Source organism: Lepus europaeus, chromosome 12, assembly GCF_033115175.1.
Source record: "Lepus europaeus isolate LE1 chromosome 12, mLepTim1.pri, whole genome shotgun sequence".
Classification (NCBI taxonomy): domain Eukaryota; kingdom Metazoa; phylum Chordata; class Mammalia; order Lagomorpha; family Leporidae; genus Lepus; species Lepus europaeus.
In genome coordinates this window covers 6,594,956-6,615,508 of record NC_084838.1, presented here as the reverse complement: position 1 = coordinate 6,615,508, position 20,553 = coordinate 6,594,956, and the positions used below count along the sequence as shown (strand labels likewise).

Genomic DNA, 20,553 nt, shown 5'->3' with positions numbered 1-20,553 from the left:
CCCAGGGCAATGAGAAACCCGCGCGGGCACCGCTCTGGTCCACGCCTAAGTTTATTACACTTGTTCTCTTAGAAAATTAAACACGTCCCAAACCAGGCCCCAATGGCAGCTCGAGTTCCTCTGCTCCGGGCACCGTGGGGCCCTGGCTTGGGCCGCGTGCGGGGCGGGAGGTGGTGAGAACAGGCCCAGGCGGCACGCAGCCGCCCCGCGGGTCCCTGAGTTCCAGTCCAGACGAGGAGGCTCCGGCTGGCGGAGCGGGCGGCGCAGCGAGGCTGTGGTGATCAGCGCCCTCCGGGCCCCTGTCCCCGCCCGGCCAGCGCGCCTCTGCTCCTTCACTTTGGGTTCCGGGTCCCACTGTCCAAGAGGCCCGGCCAGGCAGGGTCACAGGAAGAAGGCGATGCGGGAGGCCACGGTCTTGCAGCCGTTGGAGGAAAACAGCTGCTCGTCCTCGGGGAAGAAGGTGGTGGCGTCCAGCACCGCCTGCACGACCTCGTCCCTGGGCTCCAGGCCAAGCTGGGCCAGCTCGTTGAGCACACAGTGCCGGACGTGGTGCCGCTGCAGCGGGAGGAAGGGCACCAGCGCGTCCAGGAGGCGCTCCTCCACGATGCCCGAGCGCCAGAAGCCGTCTGCAGGGAGGCCGGGAGGAGAGGAGCCATGTTCCCAGCGCAGGGCACGGCAGGTGCAGACCCCCGGTCCCCCCGGCCCTCCAGCTGGGAGCGCCCAGGGCAGCGGGCGGAGCGTGTAACCCCCACCACCCTAGGGAGCCTGGCCCACCAGTCCCGAGCCCGAGCCCGACTCACGGTGCGGGTTGTCCAGCACGGCGCGGGCGATGACGGGCTCCAGCTCCTGCAGGCCAATCTCCTCCCGCTCCCGGCGGCTGCGCCACGCCTCCAGGGCCACCTGGTTGATCTGCTCACCACCAGTGTTGCTGAAACCGTGGGGCACCCAGGCCGTGACTCGGGCAGGGAGCAGTGAGGGGCCAGACCCGGCCCAGGCGCACGGGAGCGCCGGCCCCTGTCATCCACCTCAATGTGCCGGGAGCTGCCCCGGTCACAGGATGGCTCATGTCCCTGACTCTCCCACCCACAGCCGACATCCAGAGGGGGAGGAGCGAGCTCAGGGAAGACACAGCCATGGCTGCCCCATGGGGAACCCGCAAGGGGCCAGGACCTACAGAACGGCCCAGGTGCACCCTGAGAGGTCACTGTCAACTGCCCCGAGTGACTGTCACCAGCAAGAGCGGGAGGGGCTTGGGCAGGGCTGGCGGGGCCTCCAGGTGCCTCCCCCACGGCGCCCGCCACAAGGCCACGCCCACCTGATGAAGATGAAGATGGCTTTGCGGTAGTTGGTCCCATACACGACCCAGGAAGAGCCCAGGAAAGGGCGCAGGACCTCCATCAGGCCTGGGGGCAGCTTGTCCATCTCATCGAAGAGGAAGAGAGAGCGGCCGCAGGCAGTGAGGTTGCCCTGGACCCAGCTCTTAAGGTCCTTCTGCGGGGCAGAGATGGGAGCTGGAGGGTGGCTGAAGGTACCCCTCCACCCCCGACGTCCCCCCGAGCCGGACCTGACCCCTGCCAGGGACTAGAGCTTCCCAGATGGCGCCACGGGGCCAGAGAGAGGCAGACAGCTGCCCGAGGCCACACAGCCATGCCCAGAGAGAGGCAGGCAGCTGCCCGAGGCCACACAGCCATGCCCAGAGAGAGGCAGGCAGCTGCCCGAGGCCACAGCCATGCCGGCCTCCGCCTCCCTGTCCGGGGCTCCACCTGGGGCCCTTGCTCCTCCCTGCCCCGTGAACGCTCCCAGCAGCACCGTCAGCGGCCCAGAGCCGTGGAGCCAGCGGCAGCAGCAGGAGCCCGTGTTTGCCCAGCGCACACTCGGAGCCACGGCGGTGGTCCACGGCGCTCGGGCAGCAACGCGTGCACCGACACGACCCCTCGCGGCCACCCTGCCGCCCCCCGCGGATCAGAGACCTCGGCCAGCTCTGTCCCAGGCTCCAGGCAGTGCAGGCGACAGGTACCTTGTAGCGATCCATGAGGCTGGGGTGGGGGAAGTGGATGATGGGGGAGAAGTGGTGCACCCGGGGGCTGCGCAGGCCCCCCTTGAAGAGGTAGCGCGCCAGCAGGGAGCTGAGGTAGGACTTGCCGGTGCCCGTCCAGCCGTGCAGGGAGAGCACCAGCGGCTTGCTCGGCGCCGGGTCCTGCACGAACGCCTTGAGCGTCTTCACCACCAGCGCCCTGGCCAGGTGCTGGCCTGCCAGGTGCTGGGCCAGGTCACACTCCAGACCTAGGGCCACGGAAGCGGAGGCAGCGCTCGGGACACGTCCCCAGCAAGGCAGCGGCCCAGGCAGGACGTCCCGGGGGAACCGGGGCTCGCCGACTGTCCCAGCTGTGGACAGGGCCTGCGGGAGCCGCCAGATCCCCCAGAGTCCTAGATGAGGGGCCGCCTCCCGCCCCCGCCTGAGGGGCCCTGCTGGCCAACGGCTCCCGCCACCGCGGCGGCCCTCCTGGACCCCAACGGGCACCCCCGGCCCTCGCCTCGGCTCCTGCCTCAGGTCCCGACCCCTTAGGCTTCCGGCCTTGGCCACCCTCGAGTCCGCGGGCCCCTCCCCGCCGTTCCGCCCTCCGGTCCGCAGCTGTTCCGGCCCGGGGCTCCCGGGGCTCCCCCGCCCTCCGGCCCGCTCTCCCGCGGCTCCTCACCCGGTAAGTCGGGCCGGAAGTCGCATTCACAAAAGTCGCCGAAGTTGCAGCGCAGCGAAGTCAGGTCCCAGGAGGCGGCCGCGGCCGAGACCAGCCCGAGCAGCCCGAGGAGCGAGCCCCAGGGCCGGCGGCCGCGCGTCTCAGCCGCCATCCGGGCGAGGCCCGAGCTCCACCTGGAGCCACCCAGGCCCCGCCCTCGAACTACAACTCCCGGCGTGCACCGCTCCGAGGACGCCACGCCCCGCAGCCTACAACTCCCGGCTTCCCTCCCGCCCTCCTCAAAAGGCCCGCCCCGTCGTTCCGCAGCAGGACCGGAAAGCGGCCTCTAGGAGGCGCCCGCGAGCCGTCCAATCGGCGTTTCCGTAGCCACCGTAACTAAGGTGCCGTCGCGGTGGCTCCGAAAGGATGCCCTCGGAGGGTGAGGTGACAATTGTAGGGAGACCTGGTGCGGAACCTTACTCCACGCTGTTTTTCTTCCTTGTAAAGGATGAAAGAGCGCGCACTGGTGGCTCTTACGTGTCCTTAGTGTCCTACGGCATGGCCGGAGCGGTCATCACTGACCCCTCGCGCGGTCCGGGACCTGGCTGGCCGTGCCGGACACGTAGCTCCATCATGGCCCCCATCTCTCGGAGGAGCACCCAAGGGGAGAAGCCATCAGCCGCTAGTACTCCGGCTGCTGCGCCGGGCCCCATCCCAGCCTGCCAGCCTCGCCGGGACCGGAGGGCCAGCCCCAGGGCACCCCACTCCGCGGACAGCCCCTCCCCACACAGCCCCTCCCCACCCCGCCGCAGCCCCCGGCGAGCCCCGGAGTCCTGCGGTCCCCACTGTCCCCTCATCCCCATCCAGGCACACACAGACTCTGGGGCCTCAGCTCAGTCTGCAGAGAGTAGCTGCTCCCACCCTTGGGAAGCGCAAAGGAGAGGGCCCTGGGGCGGCCACTGCAGCCGTCTGGGCTCCGGGGAGGGCCCTGGGGCGGCCACTGCAGCCGTCTCAGCTCCGGGGAGGGCCCTGGGGCGGCCACTGCAGCCGTCTCAGCTCCGGGGCGGCAGCTCTCCCTGCACTCGGAGAAGCCTTCCATGGCCAGCACCTTGGGTCCTTGGTGGTGGGTTTGTGGGAGCCGGCGTGTGGCTCCCAATGAGGGGAAAGGGGGTTGGATTAGGGGTTCTCCCCGCCTCGGGCCTGTGGGTCCCTCCCGGGCAGGCGACGACTTCAGAACTGGCGTAGCTCTGGCCCCCGGCTCAGTGTGCGACGTCCCCGGTGCTGACGGAGTCTCTGCTGGACACCCAACCCAGAGGCTCCCTCCCACCCCGGGCCCCGATGGACAGAAGAAAGTCATAAAAGTTTATTATATGAAAGAGAACGTGGCTCTGTACAGTATTTACAGGTAAACCCGGTGCCAGCAGGGCAGGGGAGAGGCCTGGAGCGGAGGGAGGTGGTGTGAGGGGCTCCCCTGGCTCAAACTGGGATCTGGGGGCAGCAGCAGAAGCTGGGGCAGGGGTCCCTGTTCCTCCCGAAGGGCGACCCGGGGAGGGTGCGGGGGGGGGGGTGCCCAGAGTCCACGCAGGACCCTGAAGTGCAGGGGGGTCCTGGCGCTGGACTCAGAACATTCTTGGGCTGATCACAGTGTCCCTGGGGTGCTCTGAGCCCTGCCCCCCGGTGCTGCCCGCAGCCGCAGAGGGCAAGGTCCCTGGGGTCACAGCTCGCTGGAGCGGACCGCGGGCTCCAGCTTGTGGGACAGTGCGGTGAGGACCTTGTCGAACGTCTCGTAGCGCCGGGCCTGGCTGTTGCTGGCACCCTGGCTGCCCCACAGGAGGCGCATCTGGAACTCGGTGCTGAACACCTCCAGGAGCTCGGGCCGGGCCTGGAAGCCTGCAGGGAGGGGGCGCGGGGTCAGGGCACGCCTGCCGCCGGCCCCCACGCGCTGGGCCCCCCCCCCCCCAGAGCGCCACGGGATTCCTGATGGGCGTGTGCTGTCCCTCTGCACCGTGTAAATTCAAGGACTAGAAATTCAGGGATTGATGTTAACTTTTGGGGAGATGTTAGGTGTTTTCCTTTGTGTCTTTACATAAGTTCCAAATGTTTTCTGAGAATGTTTGCAGCGTTTACCGCTGGGTTATTATGGGTTAATTTTTTTTTAGGATTTATGGATTTATTTGAAAGGCAGAGGGACAGAGAGAGAGAGCTCTTCCAGCCACCAGTTCCCTCAAATGGCTGCAGTGTCCAGGGCTGGGCCGGGCCGAAGCCAGGAGCCTGGGGCTCTGTCCGGGTCTCCTGTGCGGGTGCGGGGCCCAGGCACTCGGGCCGTCCTCCACTGCTTTCCCAGGCCACAGCAGGGAGCTGCACTGGAAGTGGAGTGGCCGGGGCTCCAGGGACGCCCCTCTGGGGTGCGGGCACTGCAGGCCTCACCTCCTGCACCACGGCACCAGCCCCTGCTCCGGGTGGTTGTTTAATCTGGTTTTTGCTCAGCTGCAATTTCCAGTTTTCCTCTGGTGAATTTTTATGACTTAAACAATGCAGGGGGCACCAAGAGGGGCTGTGGGAGGCTCCTTACGCAGAGGAAGTTCTAGGTCTTGGCCAGACCCAGCTCCTGAAAACTGGGCCCAGGAGGCCCACTTCACAGACGGGAACACCAAGGCCGGCGAGGTCAGGGACAGCCAAGGGCTCTGACCCTCACCTGGCCCCTGCACTAACAGCGGCTGGCTGAACTAGCAAGAGAGCACAGAGGGGCGAGGGGGACCCGGCAGGACAGAGGGGTGAGGCATGGGACCCCCGCGGGGAGGGAGGGGGTGGCAGAGGCGGGGCCCGCGGGGCTTGGGGAAGGGGCGGCAGAGGCGGGGCCCGCGGGGAGGGAGGGGGTGGCAGAGGCGGGGCCCGCGGGGCTTGGGGAAGGGGTGGCAGAGGCGGGGGGGGGGGGGTCCCGCTGGGCGTGGGGAGGAGGTGGCAGAGGCGGGGGGGGGTCCCGCGGGGCGTGGGGAGGGGGCGGCAGAGGCGGGTCCCGCGGGGCGTGGGGGAAGCAGAACAGGCCCGCGGGGCGTGGGGAGGGGGCGGCAGGGCAGGCCCGCGGCGCCCCGCACTCACCCTGCAGCTTGACCTCGGCGTTGGTGTGGTACAGGCCCCCGTGGTGCGCCACGGTGCGCGCGGCCTCCAGGTGCGCCAGCACCACCTCCACGCCGTGCTCCGTGCTGCCCCAGGGCTGGGGGCCCTCGGCCGGCGCCGCGTCGTACTCCAGCAGGGTGATGAGCGGCAGCACGTGCGGGAAGGTGGTGCTGCTCAGCGGCGGGCCCTCTGCGGGGGACGAGGGTCAGGTGGGGGCGGGGCCGCCGAGTGGCGGGGGCGGGGCGAGGGCCTCCCGGTCGCGGGGGGGGGGGTCGAGGGGCCTCCAGGCTGCTGGGTCGTGGGGGGGGGGCGAGGGGCCTCCAGGTCGCAGCCTGGGGGGGCGGCGGGAGGCCTCCCGGTCGCGGGCTGGGGCAGGGGGGGGTCCTCCCGGTCGCGGGCTGGGGCGGGGGGGGTCCTCCCGGTCGCGGGGGGGGGCAGCGGTACCTTTGCCCTCGTTAAGGCCGCGGAGGAAGGGCTTGAGCTGCTTCTCGTACAGGATGGCGCCCTCCGTGTGCCGCTGGCGCAGCGTCACCCACGTCTGCTCCAGCCGGGCAATCTGGGGAGACCGCGCCGTGAGCGGCCAGCGGGGCGGCCCTGCCACGCCCACGGACGGGGCGGGGCCGGACCCCTGCCGTGCTGGGCGAGGAGGGCCGGGGTCGCCCCGCTGCGCCTGCTACCCCGCCCCGCCTGAGACCACGGCCTCACGGGGCTGCCTGGACACCTGCCACCGCGCCGGGCACGCAGGGCGCGCGTGCGCTCTCTCAACTCGCGCCCCTGGTCCGTCTGTAGGGGGGACGGAGGCCCAGGGCAGGGGACGGGCCTGGCCAGCCTGGGAGAACTCAGCTGTCCGCTGGCTCTTTCACCACGGTGCCCGGGGTCCCCCCAGGCCCCTCCTGGCTCGTGCGCGGCCATCGCGAAGGCACGCGCCCCAGGCTCCTCCAGCCTCGCCGGGCGAACCCCACGGTACCTGGGCCATGTCCAGGGCGCCCATGACCGCGGCGAAGCTGAACATGTTGCCCATGGTCCCCCGCAGCTCGGCCGCCAGCTGGATGGTCTTGTGCAGCAGCGCTGCCCGCTCCTCGGCGGAGCCCGTGCAGCCCAGGATGTCCACGGCCAGCATGATGGACATGGTGTGGAACCTGTCGGAGCGCCAGGTCAGGGGGCGGGGCCGGGTGGGAGAAGGGGCGGGGCCGCGGCCGGGTGGGCGGAGAAGGGGCGGGGCGGTGAGCGCGAGTGGCCCAGGATTGGAGGCGCGGCCAGGGTGATGGCCTCTGATTGGTCGGTGTAGGTTGGGGCGGGACCAGGCCGCCAGGCGGAGTTTGTGATTGATGGTGGAGGTTTTAAGAATGAACGGGGGACTGATGGGCGGGACCGAGGCTGACGGACAGCGAGCCGACTGGTCCGAAGGATGCTACCGCGCATCCGGAGATAACGGACTTAGGCTTTGGGAAGCCAGGGTCGCTCCGAGCTGTAGATGACGCGGTTGTGCCTGGGCAGCGGGGTGGGGGCGCGGCCGGAGGGGCGAGGGCTCCCGCGGGCTCCCCGGGCCCCGGCCGGCCAGCGCCTCACCTCTCCAGCAGGTCCCGTCGAAGCTGCCGTCCGTGGGGGAGGGTGAGCAGCTCCATGCCCCAGCGGACTCCCATGAGGGTCTGCATCTCCTTGGTAACGCCCAGTATCCTAGCAACCTGCAAGGACGCCCAGAGCGCTGATTAATTTCCTGTCGGTGCTGGCCCGAGCTTGATCGGAGGGTGTAGCCGGCCAGGGGGCGGGTGTGGACGTCACAACTCCACCGCTTAACCCTGTGGCACGGAGCGCGGGAGGGAGGCTCAGTTTCCCCATCTGTGAAATGGGGCATCAATGTCGCGATGGACGTAAGTACCTGTTTGACGCTCAGGTGAGCTTGCCCACGGCTCACCCTGGGCCTAACCCTGGAGCTTTCCTGCCTCCCGAGCTCCGGGACCAGTGTAACCAGACAACCAGCTCCTCTGAAGCTCGAGGGGAGCGCAGAGAAAACTGGGGTCCTCAGATGGTCAAGCGCCATCCGCGCCACACCGAGGGCCCAGCTCTGCTAGAGCCAGGGCTGCTGCTCACTTGGCCACTAGGGGGCGTGGGGGCGGGGAGCCGGGCCTTGCCCAGTCCCTGGACCCGCGGGCGCAGTCTCTTGGGGTCCCCAGGGGCTTCCCGCCCCAGAGACCCCTGCGTCTCAGGGGCTGCCTGGTTCTAGTGCCAGCCCGGCACTGGTCAGAGGCAAGAATCCCTTGGCGTTTGCATTTTTTTTTTTTTTGACAGGCAGAGTGGACAGTGAGAGAAAGAGACAGAGAGAAAGGTCGTCCTTTTTCCGTTGGTTCACCCTCCAATGGCTGCTGCAACTGGCGCACCGCGCTGATCCGATGGCAGGAGCCAGGTGCTTCTCCTGGTCTCCCATGGGGTGCAGGGCCCAAGCACTTAGGCCATCCTCCACTGCACTCCCGGGCCACAGCAGAGAGCTGGCCTGGAAGAGGGGCAACCGGGACAGAATCCGGTGCCTCGACCGGGACTAGAACCCGGTGTGCCGGCGCCGCAAGGTGGAGGATTAGCCTAGTGAGCCACGGCGCCGGCCGGGCGTTTGCATTTTTAAGAGGAGACCACGGAGGCCCGCAGTGAGAGAGTGGTTAAAACACAGGCTCTTCCCGACGACCCCTGGGCCAAAGCCAGGGGCCAGAGGCGCTGCCCCAGCCCGCACCTACCAGGCAGTCCACCTTGGTGAGGTGCCGGGCCAGCGTCCGGGCGTCCACCTCAGCCAGCAGCTGCTTCACCTTGCGCAGGAGGCCCACCTCCAGGGGCCGGTTGTCCTTGGGCATCAGCACGGACTGGAAGGTGGCCGGGCTGAAGGAGGAGGTGGCTTCCACGACGGGCACAGTGAACGCCTCGCCCCGCTCCCGCTCCCGCTCGGGGGCCCCGTGGCCCGACAGTTCCTTTGGCCTCTCCCCGTGGTTCCTGGCCTGCCGGCTGGAGGCGTCTAGCACCGCCCACTCCCTGCTGCTGCGGACCGGAGGCTGGAGCTGGCAGTAGTGGCCACAGTCCGTGTCGCTGTAACCGCTGAGCGAAGGCGACGGCGAAGCCTTGCAGAGGCTGTGCGAGGGGCTGGCGTGAGGACCCTTGTCCGGCTCCCCGGGGGGCTTTGGGGTGCTTCCAGCACACAGCTGGGGCTCACTGGCGCGCCGGGCGACAGGGGAGGCAGGCAGTGCTGTGGCAGAGGGGGCTGCAGGGGCGGCGTGGACGCGGGTCACTGCAGAGGGGCAGAGAGAGCACTCATTACCGCAGCTGTCTCCTGGCTGTCCATGGGATGGGCGCCGTCCTCCCTCCAGGGTGAGGCCAGGGCCAGCAGCCCTTGTGACATCCTGCAGCCTCAGGCTGTGCCCTGCACGGGGTTTGCCTGTCCCCCAGGGCTGCCTGTGTGGAGTCTCATCCCCATCGGGGGTGTTAAGATGACAAAAACTGGGGCCGGCGCTGTGGCACGGCCAGTTAAGCCTCCGCCTGTGACACCAGCATCCCGTAGGGGCGCCAGTTCAAGTCCTGGCTGCTCCACTTCCAATCCAGCTCCCTGCTGATGAGCCTGGGGAAGCAGCGGAGGAAGGCCCAGGCGTTTGGGCCCCTGCACCCACGTGGGAGACCGGGAGGAAGCTGCTGACTCCTTGTGGCCATCTGGGGAATGAACCAGTGAATGGAAGCGTTCTCTCTCTCTCTCTCTCTCTCTCTCTCTCTCTCTTCCCCTCTCTGCAACTCTGCTTTTCAAATAAAATAAATTTTTTAAAGATTGATTTATGGGGCCGGCGCTGTGGCATAGAGGGTAGAGCCACCGCCTGCAGTGCCGGCATCCCATTTGGGTGCTGTTTCAAGTCCCGGCTGCTCCACTTCCCATCCAGCTCTCTGCTATGGCCTGGGAAAGCAGTCGAAGATGGCTCAAGTCCTTGGGCCCCTGCACTCATGTGGGAGACGCGGAAGAAGCTCCTGGCTCCTGGCTTCAGATCAGCACAGCTCCGGCCGTTGTGGCCATCTGGGGGGTGAACCAGCAGATGGGAGACCTCTTCTCTGTCTCTCTCTCTGCCTCTTCTTTGTGTAACTCTGACTTTCAAGTAAATAAATAAAACTTTAACAAAAAAATGATTTTTTTATTTGAAAGGCAAAATTACAGAGAGAAAAGAGAGACAGATCTTCCATCAGCTGGTTCACTCCCAAATGGCCACAATAGCCAGGGCTGTGCCAGGCTGAAGCCAGGAGCCAGGAGCCTCCTCCAGTCTCCCACATGGGTGCAAGGGCCCAGGGATGTGACCCTCCTCTGCTGCTTTTCCCAGGTGCATTAGCAGGGAGCTGGACCAGTGGTGGAGCAGCCAGGACTCGAATCAGTGCCCATATGGGATGCTGGCACTAAAGGCCACGGCTTAACCTGCTGTGCCTCTGTGCCAGACCCTCACAATAAATAAATCTTTTTTTTTTTTTTTTTGACAGGCAGAGTGGATAGTGACAGAGAGACAGAGAGAAAGGTCTTCCTTTTTGCCATTGGTTCACCCTCCAATGGCCACTGCGGCCGGTGCATCTCGCTGATCCGAAGCCAGGAGCCAGGCGCTTCTCCCAGTCTCCCATACAGGTGCAGGGCCCAAGGACTTGGGCCATCCTGCACTGCCTTCCCGGGCCATAGCAGAGAGCTGGCCTGGAAGAGGGGCAACCGGGATAGAATCCAGTGCCCCAACCAGGACTGGAACCCGGTGTGCTGGTGCCACTAGGCGGAGGATTAGCCTGTTAAGCCACGGCGCCGGCCAATAAATAAATCTTTAAAAAATAAATAAAGCAGCCGAGGCGCCGGGCCTATAACTTGCACTCTGATGGGGGATGCTGGAGAGACTGTCCGGAAGGCCAGTTTGCAGCTCTGACCAAGCTGGTGCCCCTGCCACCGCCACCACACACACACACACACACACAGCAACACTCCAACCGAGCCCCGGCAGAGGGACCTCCGGGACTGCTCCTCGCTCCTGACGCTTTGCTGGCCACATGGACAACATGGCTGGAACCTTTAACTGCTCTAAAGAACAAAGCATATTTTAAAAAAAAAAAAAAAAACAAAGCCCAGCCAGTCCTGTCTGAGCTGGCCACTTGGGACCCAGGACACACTCAGCCACCAGAGGCCCCCCACCCCAGGTGAGGCAGGAGCCGCCCCAGTGCACTCCACAGCTCATGGGCCCCAGCCCGTAACACACGGGGCCTCTGGCAGGCCTCGCCGATGCCCGAACACCCTGGGAGCCCCTGCACAAGTGCCTGGCACCTGAACCTTCTCTGCCCAGGGCCGCGTGGGTATTCACCACGTTACCCGTGGGCCACGCACGGACGATCAGCTCAGGAGCCAGCCTGCGGTGATCCCTGAACTCTGAGTCCCACCCGCGGTGGCCTTGGCAGGGCCGGGCTCAGCGGTCCCTGGGGCTGAGACGTCGCCCGCCCCCGTGTAGGGGCTCTGCGAGCCACGGCTGGAGGAACAGGCCACGGCCGTGGCTCACGCATGGGCATCACGGTGCTGCTAGGCTCCCCCTGCGCGTCAGTGCGGCCTTACCGGTGCTGTAGGCGGGGGAGCTGGGGCTCTCGGAGATGGGAGACATGGGCGAGTGCAGGTCCGGGATCTGGTCCATGCTGAGGGCGCAGTTGCGAATGGAGTCCCGAGGGTGGGCCGGAGACGTGCTGTGGACAGACAGCGGCAGCCGTGAGCAGCAGCCCTGGGAGCGGGGACTCGGCCATCTGGGCCGCCCACCCCCTCCCCCTGACCATCAGATGCGCCCTCCCAGGGAACAGGTACAAAAACCCAGGAGTAGGAAGGGCAGGAGCCGGTCACACAGAAGACCAGGGGCAGAGCCGGGAGCCCAGGCCCCAGCTCCGGGGCCAGCACCCCGCCTCCCCCGGCCCCCGCTCTGCCTCCTCCCCCTGGCTGCAGGGGGTGCCCCACGCTCTCCCACTTCTTCGCTGCCCCTGCCAGCATTCCCCTCTCACAGAGCTGAGACCAGCCTGCGAGTACAAGGCCTCTGGACCTCCTCTGTCTGCCACTCCCAGCAGGGGAGAACAGGAAGGGGCAAACGGGCTAGACACCTCCCACCCAAAGGTGCCTCCGTGCAGATCAGCCAACTGCACCCATTTTCTGAACAGACGCCGCCCTCACCAGGGCCCTCAGCTGAGGTGCAGAGGCAGGACGGAGCCAACCCTCCATTGCCTCCTGGACCAGAGGCCTTGTGCAGTCCACAACGTGCACATCTGTTCCCTTCCCTAGGAATCTTTCCCCAACTTGGAGAATTCTCTGTGCCAAGGAGCTGGGAGGTCAGTGGGGAGGGGCCCCAGCTCGCAGCTCCCACACCCTGCTCAGGAAGCCTCGGGTCCCAAACCACAGCCAAGTGGCTGCTGCCTGCAGGGCATCCATCATTTCCTTGGCCGACAGCACCCAGCCCAGGCCCAGGGAGGTGGGGCCACGCGGGCCCTGCCGGTGCTGGTGACGTAAGACAGCCGATCTCTCTGCACATGGCGGGGGAAGCCAGACGTGGGGGACTGACCCGAGGGGCCCGAGCTGAGTTGGAGGCTTGCTGCTATCTCTCGGCAAGGAGCCGCTTCCTCCTCTGAGCCCCTCCCCACCAGCCGAGCGGGCGTCGGCCCAGACAGCACTCAGCACAGGAGCCCTTAGCTGCTGGGGCTTTTCCTGGGTCCCAGGGCCTGCTCTGAGGACATGCCATCCCTGGGGCCAGCGGTCTCCACACTCGGCCGCCTGCCTTGGCCTGTCCAGGGGGGTGGGGAGGTGTGGCCTCGGGTGGCCCCTGCCAGGGTTCAGGACAGCACCCAGAGTTCCTCTCGCCCAGGGGAGCTGCTTTGGCGAGGGCAGGGAGAAGCGTGAGCAGCCAGCAGGTGCCGGAGCTGGGACTGTTCCCCGGGTGCGACTGTGGGCGTCCACGCAGCCCACCCGGCCTTCCCCCGCCCCTCCCGCACGCGGAGGCTCCGGTGAGCCATCTGGCCCTGGGCCCCGGTGGCCGGGCCTCTCCTCCTCCCACCACCCCGCCCCCAGCCCTCTCATGGCCGACATCTCCCCCCCTCCCCGGGCTGAACGGGGCCTGGCCCAGGGTCCCGGCTGACCTGGCGGGGCAGGCATCGCCGCGGGTGAGCTTGTCGGCCGTGAGGCCATCAGTCACGGTGACGCTGCGCCGCTTCATGTGGCTGCCTTTGGGGCCCGAGGGGCTGGCGGGGCTGGCTGCCTTGCCGCCGGCCTGGCTCAGGCCGTAGCTGGCCTCGAGGTAGCGCAGCGGGAAGGTGCGGTTGACGGGGCAGTAGATGATGGCGCCGCTCTGCTCCGACACGGCCTTGCGGCTGCCCACGTGGTAGCGCACCAGGGCTGGCACGTGGTCGAAGCTCTCCTGCTCGAACAGGTACTGGATGTGGGTGTAGTTCTGGCCCGCCTTCACCACCACCTTGTTGATCTTGAAGTGCAAGGCCTGGTTGCGCCAGCGACACGTGAGCACGTAGTCCCCCAGGCTGGTGAGCGAGTCCCGGATGAGAAAGTCGCCGTTGCGCTGCACCAGGGTCTCCGAGACCTGCGGGGCGGGGCGGGGCGGGGTTAGGCTGGAGCAGGGCGGGGCCGTGAGCAGGCCAGACCCGGTCCAGGGGACACCAGCGACTGGAAACATCTGACACCTGAGGTTGGGGGGCAGCGACCCAGCCACACAGATGCAGAGGGGCCCCCTAGCCAGAGGCCCTGGTTCTGGGGTGCAGTCGCTCAGGAGTGCACTGTCGCACCCTGGACAGATGTCACACAGACCCGGGTCTGGAAGTACCGGAGGTTGCTGTGGCTCTGAATGTCTGGTCCTCGCTTCCAACACCCCATGCCCCCGCCCCACCCTGGGCCTTTGCACTGCCTTTCCTGCCTGGACCCCCCTTGCTGTCCTGCCCACTGGTAAACTCCTATCCACCCCCCAAAGCCCCTCACTCAGTGCCCCCTCACCTCCATTCTTGCGCTTCTCCCTCTGGGCTCTGTCAGCCCCGCCCTGTGCCAGCAGCCCCCAGGGGAGCTGTCACCTCCTCATGAGCCCAGAACCTCGACTTTGTCAAAACCAGGCAGCCCTCGGCACTGTGGGCAAAGCCACCACCGGTGACACCGGCACCCCATATGAGCACCGTTCGACTCCCAGCTGCCCCACTTCTGATCCGGCTCCCTGCTGACACACCGAGAGGGCAGCGGAAGACGGCCCAAGCGCCTGGACCTCTGCCATACATGGGGGCACCCAGGCGAAGCTCCTGGCTCTCAGCCCTGGTCGTGGCCCTTTGGGGAGTGAACTAGCAGGTGGGGGATCTCTCTCTCTCTCCCTCTCTCTCTGTAACTTTGCCTTTCAAATTACGTAAATAAATAAATAGATCTGAGCAGCCCGAGGGCAGATACTCACTGACCAGACACGTGGGAGGCAGCAGTCGCAGAGGCCGGCGCTGCTGGAGCGCGCTGGTCTGACGCCGTGGTAAGCCCTTGCCTGCACATTTCACTCGGCTTCCACAAGGAGCCTTTGGTAGCTACCGTTACTATCTCCCATTTTACAGTTGAGCACACTGAGGCTCCGGGGGGCGGGGACGCGCTCACAAGTCAGGAAACAGCAGAGCCAGACCTCACCCCACCTCAGTGCACCCAGACTGAAGGTACCCAGCCATCGGCCAGGGTCTCCGTGGGTGGGCCCGGACGGGGGCGGGGCTGGCCGAGGTGGAGCCCGGCCCCTCGCTCACCTCTCGGGGGATGCGGCCGTGGTACCAGGCGTGGCTGCGGAGGTCCGTGCTGCTGAGCTTGAGTTCTTCCTCCAGCTCCTTGTGCAGCTTCTCCGGCGACGAGTCCAGGATGTACTTCTCCTTGGAGAACTACAGGGACAGTGCGAGAGTTGGCGCCCACCCAGAGCCTCCCCCACGTCAGCCACCCAGGGGAGCACCCTGCATCCCCGGACTCGGGGAACGCTAAGGTGCAGGGGCCAGAAAGTCCCTGCCCACGGGTCCCCAACCCAGCAGGAATAAAGGAATCTCAGCCAGTTCCACCAGCGCCCACGGCAGTCCAGACCCTGTGCCCGCACCGGGGTGAGCTTGGTGCTCCACCAGCCAAGCCCTGTCTTCATGGAGGCCAAGAGGCCTGGAGGTGAGGCAAAGGCGTGGAAGCATCAGGAGCCGACTGCGGTCAGCACCACAGTACTGGACAGCGGCAGTGGGCAGGGCAGCCTGCAAGTGGAGGGGATTAAGTCTGGGTGGCGGGGTTGGAGGGATCTGGGAAACCTTCCTGGAGGAGGTGGCAATAAAGCCCATTTATTATGCACCAGGGACATGGGGGAGGGGCAGTTCCTACAGGTGAACCAGGGAGGTCAGGCAGCAGGTACTGCAGGCAAAGGCGTGGACAAAACCACGGGGCTGGAGAGACAAGGAAACTTCCCTGTGGTCTCGGAAGGAAGCCACGCAGAGGGACATCTGCGAAGGCCCTGCCCCCTCGCAATCCTGGCCAGATGGGAAACGTGGCCCAGCAAGGACCTCTAGGCCACGCCCCAGGGTAATGCCCAGGACCGCCCCCTTCAGCCTGCCCAAAGGGGACCCAGCCGGCTGCCTGGTCACTGCGACCTGAGGCTGACTGGTCCCAGGGGTCTCCAGGGAGCCCCTACCACAAGACCCCGTCCTGGCTGGGCCAGTGAGTCCCGGGCCTCAGCTGCTTTCTAGTGAAATGGAGCGGATGACAGACCTGGCCCGCTCACAGGGCCTCGTTGCAGTGAGCGACATCTCCGCCTCCCTTCCCGCCCCCCCTCCAGGCCCCACCGCGGCTGCTGCACACATAGATCCCAGAGCTGGTGGGAGGGGACCGACCGGCGAGGAGGGCAGGGCAGCCACGGGCCTGGCTCCCTCCCCAGCGGGTCTCTCCCCAGGGTCCACCCCTTGCCTCCTCCGCAGACCTCAGATCTGGCTCTGCACCCCTCCACTCCCACGCTGCCTCAATTTACCCAGATCCACACGGCCCAGGCCACCAGGCTTCCGAGTTTCAGAGCGCTCTAGTGTGTCCAACACCATCTTCTAACTGACTCCACTCCCACTCTGATCCTGCACTGGGGCCAAGGCTCCCAGGCAAGCAGAACATTCCTGGGGGGCGGGGGACAGGCAGGGCCAACAGTGGCCCCTCCAGCCCCACTTAGGGGCCAGGCTCGGGAATCACGCTCTGAGAAGGTGCTGTTCCCGCTGAGGCCCGGAGGGCGAAGGTGCTGTTCCCGCTGAGGCCCGGAGGGCGGGAAGGGGGCAGGTGGGCAGGAAAGAGGCTCTGGGGCAGAGCTGAGCGCTGGCAGACGCCCTGCGGGGCCTAGGCTGGTGCGGCAGGGGTGGGAGGCTGTCTCGGGAGCTGGGGTTCACCCAGCGGCCACCGCAGAGCACAGAGGGCTTTTAAGTGTTGGGGCAGGTTCCTTCTGCTGCCGGGGAGGGGCCTAGTGTTTTCCAGGTGATGGCAAGGAGGGGCGGGGCGTGGGGACAGGGAGTGAGGGAAGGCGTGCTTAGATGGCCACTGACCAGGCTTGGGGTAGAGGGTGGAGGGGTAAGAGAGGGCACCAGGTTGAGATCCTGGAGACGCTGGCTGTCTCCCTGAGCTGGGTGGGGCCATGAAGATCGGACCTGGAGGAGCCCGCGGGGCTGTGGGCAGAGACGGCGGGCATGGGGGGCTTGTACAGGTGCGCGGTGGGGGGGGGGGGAAGCTGGGGCTGTACATGTGCTGCCCATGCGAGAGAATGCCAGTGTGCAAGAGCCGCCAGGGGCCCGGCGGGGACTGGCCCTCTTGGATACCACTTCTCCACGGGGGTCCCTGGGCTCCGGCCCTGGCACCCTGCGCCGCGGCCAACAGCCTACGGCTCCGTCCTCACATCACACCAGCCTCCCAGAAGGGGAGAGAGGCAGGCGCAGGGAAATAGGACCCCACTTGCCAGTTTTCTCGGAGAACGTCCCCCGTTCCGTGGCTGGAACTAGGGGGGGAGACAGCCGCGTGCTGAGACCCCCGGCCCCAGGACGCGGCCTCTGAGTGACCTTGAGCCAGTCACTTCCCTCGCTGGGCCCGGGTCCGGGTGAAAAGGCACTGGGAGCTGCCAGCCCTCACCAACGGGCAGAGAGAGTTTGGGGGCCCCCCTGGCCCTTCCACACACCCGAGGGCGGGGAACCCTCCGCCTACTCCCTCGACCCTGGGGGTCGCCGGCTCCCAGGAGTTTGGGGGGCTGGGGTGCGAATGCAGCATCCCCGCGCCCCGCGCACTGCTATTGGCCAGAGATGATCTCACCGCCTCCCGGCCTGCGCGCGCCTGATTGGCCGGCGCGGGGATGCTGCGCTCAGCCGCCGGCGGGGCCGTCATTCAGGCGGGCTCGGAGCGGGTGTGCGAGCCCCCGGGAGCGCAGAGGTGACGCGCCCGACGTGTCCCAGGGGGCTCGGGAGGCAGGGGCGCGGAGACCCCTGTCAGGGTCTTAACCCCTTCCCGTCAGCCCGCGCCCAGCAAAGCCCCTCTGGCTGCCTGCCGTATCCCAACTCCTAGCAGAGCCATCCCCAGATGATGCTCCGCAGAGAGGCGGGGTCCGGGTCCTCCCCTCCACCCCCTTCCGTTTAACCCTCTCGCCGCCACGGCACCGTCCCGCACTGCACGGCCGGCTGGGCTGGGAGACCCGCGCCCCAGCGCGCCCGAGCCCACCCAGAGGGCAGGAAGGAGGTGGGCACTCAGACCCCTGCCCCGGCACCTGCACAGCCGGCTTCCTGCCCCTCACTCAGCCTGCGGACCCTAACCCAGCGCCCCCGGTACAATGGGGAGCCGGACTGCCCGGGTCAGCTGCAGGGGCCGGAGCTGCAGGGGCCGGAGCTGAGGACAGGCAGGGAGCCGGGGACCCCACGCCCCAGCTCACCTTCCTCCTGCGGAGGAGGCGAGACCAGACCGGCTTCCCCCGCAGCCCGGAGTCCCGGGAGTGGCCGCAGGACCCTCACCCCGCGGAGCGGCTCGGCACCCAGAGGTGAGGCTGGGGCGACCCCGCCCCCTCCCTGAGCCCGCCGCCCCTGCCCGGTCGGAGCCTGCAGGGCACCGCGGGACTGCGGCTCCCCGGCTCCCGGGCTCCCGGGCTGCGGGCGGAGCGGCCGGGGGTCCCAGCCCCGCGCGCCCGGCGGGAACCGAGCCGCCCCCTCACCTGCACCTGCACGAAGGAGCCGCGGTAGAAGCAGCAGGCGGCGGCCGACAGGGCGCTCCACAGGCTGCAGCGCTCGGTCATGGTGGGGCCGGGCGGCCGGAGCCGGGACGGTGCGGGGGGCGGCGGCCGGCGGGGCAGGGGCGCGGGGACCGACCGGGCTGGGCACCGGCTGCGCGTGCCTCTCGGCGGCGCGATTACCTCATCGCCTTGTCGGGGGAGGAGCGGGGAGGCGGGGCGGGGAGACCCCACCCTCCAGCCGGCCAGGGAGGGGAGGGGGCCATTGTTCCTCCCTCCGCCCGCCCCCTGCTCCCAGCCCCTCGCCCCCCGCGCTCCAGTCTGGCGCGCTCCGGCTGCTTGGAGCCGGGGTGCGGAGCGGAGGACCTGCGAGGGGGGCGGGGGGCGGGGCGTCACGGCGGGGGTGGGCAGCAGAGATGCGGTGGGGACCCTGGACCGGCGAGAAAGGGGTTCCTGCCTCCCCAGCTCACTGCACGGTTCGCTGCCCCGGAGCGGAGCGGGCGGACTTCGAATTCGGTCACAGCTGAACCCGGAAAAATCCCTGTGTGCCTTGCCCCCGACCCTTGGTGGCCTCAGGAACCAGGGGCTGGGAAGTGGGGATCTTGGCTGTTTGGAGTGCAGCGCCCTGGCCACAAACCTCCAGGGTTAGGGACGAACCCGGGTTCAGCTGTAGCCCCTCCCCTAACTACCGCTGCCCCCACCCCCACCCCCTTCTCCGGGAGCCCCATTATAATCAGCTGCACAGGGCAGGGAGTACCACGGGCAGACTGGGCCGAGGCACTAAGTGCTCGACACTCACTGGTCTTTGCAAGCTTCGCGTCTGCACAGTTGGACTGGTTGACCCAGAACCAAAGGCTGCTGGGTACAAAGGAAGCCGCAGCCGATCCTGCACCCAGCAGCGCTGGGGTCCAAGCCCCAGACAGGCTGTGCGGCCTCAGGCGGCCAGGGCCACCTCTCTGAGCCTCCGAAGCTGGTTTGTTTGCCGTGAATGCGTGGAACCCGGAATTCTAGAATCCCCGCAGCAGAATCAAAGGCGTCTCTGGTTTGAGAACCCTGGCACCCCCGAGGCTGGCTCTCCCAGGGTGGGAACCGGGGCTGGGGTGCAGTTCTGGTCACAGAGCCATCCCCGCTCTGAGGCTGACACAGAAACCAGCATTCTACAGTGAGGGGGGTAGGCTCAGCCTCCGCCTGCAGCGCCGGCACCCCACCTGGGTCTTCTCATCAGGGCTGGGGGCAGCCCTCGGAGCGCCCCCCACAGGGCCTCGTCCCTAGTCGCTTACCTGGACTGCTACAGCAACATCTCAGGGTGATGCAACGTCCCCAGGGTCAGGGGCCAGGCCAGGCTACCCTGTCCCAGGCTCAGGCCCCCCATTTCTGGGCATGGCTCATTGGATCCGTTGTGCCCTGAGTGGAAGACACCACTTCCTGGAAGCCAGCCCCGACGCACACAGCCAAGGTCACTGGCAGCAACACTGGGCTGCAATGGGCTGCAAAGCACAAGCCGGGGCCACTGCACAGCCCCTGCTTGGCCCTGGATGGCCTGGGAGCCCTCTGAACACACAGCCTGGTGGCCCTGGCCCTCTGCTGGCTGCTCAGTGCTCACCATGGGCCTGGCTCAGCGTGGGCCCTTGGGGTGGGAGGCCACGGCTTTTGTCCAGAGTATGGCGTCAAGCCTCGGCTGCCAGCCCAGCTCCACCCTGTGCTGCGTGCCCAAGGGCAAGTCCTACACCTCTCTGAGCCTCAAGCTGCCCATCTATAAATGGGCCCAAGAAAGCCTGCCCGACCCAGCGACGAGGGAGAAGTCAGGGTCTCATGGTCATTTCCAAAGCCAGTGCCCAGTGAGTGTGCCCATGTTCCGTGCTGAGAAACTGAGTCCCCCCCCTCCCGTTCCCGCTATACAAGCACGAGCCAGCGTGCAGTGGGTTACTCAGCGGCCCAGCGGGATGGGGCAGCACAGCCTTTGCATGGGCCGCCGGGGCCTCGTCCTGGCAGGGTCTGGGGCCGGGACAGAAGGACGCAGACGCGGGAGGAAGCTGCTGAGACTCCCCGGAACAGTGACCAGCGGCCGCCCTGACCCTCCTACCTTCACGTAGTCCCCCGCAGCCTCTGGCTCTTCAGCAGCCCTGGAAGGAGAGAAGAAGGGTGAGCGTCCCCAGCCCCACGGGGCTTCCTGGCTGCCGGTCCCCTCCCACCCGCCTGGGGCCACCACCCGGAGGGCTCACCTGCTGGGTCTGCTGCCCCCGGTGCTCCCCCACTCCCCCTGCTGGACAACCCTGGGCACGTCCTCTCCCCTCTGGGAGCCTGGGTTTCCTGTCTGGAAGCCCGGTTATCGACAGCCCCGTCTTGCTGGGTTGTCTCCAAGGCTCGGGTCCTAGGGGACGCTAGCCTCGCCGGCTCAGCGCGCCACCACCTCTGGGCTCTCCCTCCCTCCTCCTCGTTCCAGGAACACTGGGGGCCCCAGGTCATGGCCTGGCCCCCTCCCCTCCTGTGCAGCTCTGATTCTCCAGCACAAAGAGGCCCCCTAGAGGCTGCCCAGGACACTGCAG

At 67.3% G+C, this 20,553-nt stretch overlaps 2 protein-coding genes across 3 annotated transcripts; both read right to left on the bottom strand.

The window, feature by feature from the left end:
• Positions 1-33: 33 nt before the first annotated feature.
• TOR2A (torsin family 2 member A) lies at positions 34-2,865 on the bottom strand. Of its 2 annotated transcripts, XM_062207502.1 has the most exons (5): positions 2,697-2,865; positions 2,018-2,283; positions 1,316-1,491; positions 801-928; positions 34-626 (listed from the first exon to the last, which is right to left on the bottom strand). In XM_062207502.1, exons 1-5 carry the CDS (start codon positions 2,845-2,847, stop codon positions 382-384), a joined length of 966 nt encoding a protein of 321 aa, XP_062063486.1. In that variant the 5' UTR covers positions 2,848-2,865; the 3' UTR covers positions 34-381. The 2 variants fall into 2 exon arrangements, with proteins under 2 accessions (XP_062063486.1, XP_062063487.1); XM_062207503.1 differs by lacking the exon at positions 2,018-2,283 and having other exon boundaries at positions 2,697-2,785.
• Positions 2,866-4,057: 1,192 nt separating this feature from the next.
• Positions 4,058-18,073, bottom strand: SH2D3C (SH2 domain containing 3C). Its single transcript, XM_062206892.1, has 10 exons — positions 17,993-18,073; positions 14,559-14,687; positions 12,930-13,384; positions 11,377-11,501; positions 8,519-9,060; positions 7,362-7,477; positions 6,760-6,931; positions 6,237-6,348; positions 5,775-5,981; positions 4,058-4,565 (listed from the first exon to the last, which is right to left on the bottom strand). The coding sequence occupies exons 1-10, from the start codon at positions 18,071-18,073 to the stop codon at positions 4,390-4,392; spliced, it is 2,115 nt and encodes a 704-aa protein (XP_062062876.1). The 3' UTR covers positions 4,058-4,389.
• Positions 18,074-20,553: the final 2,480 nt, after the last annotated feature.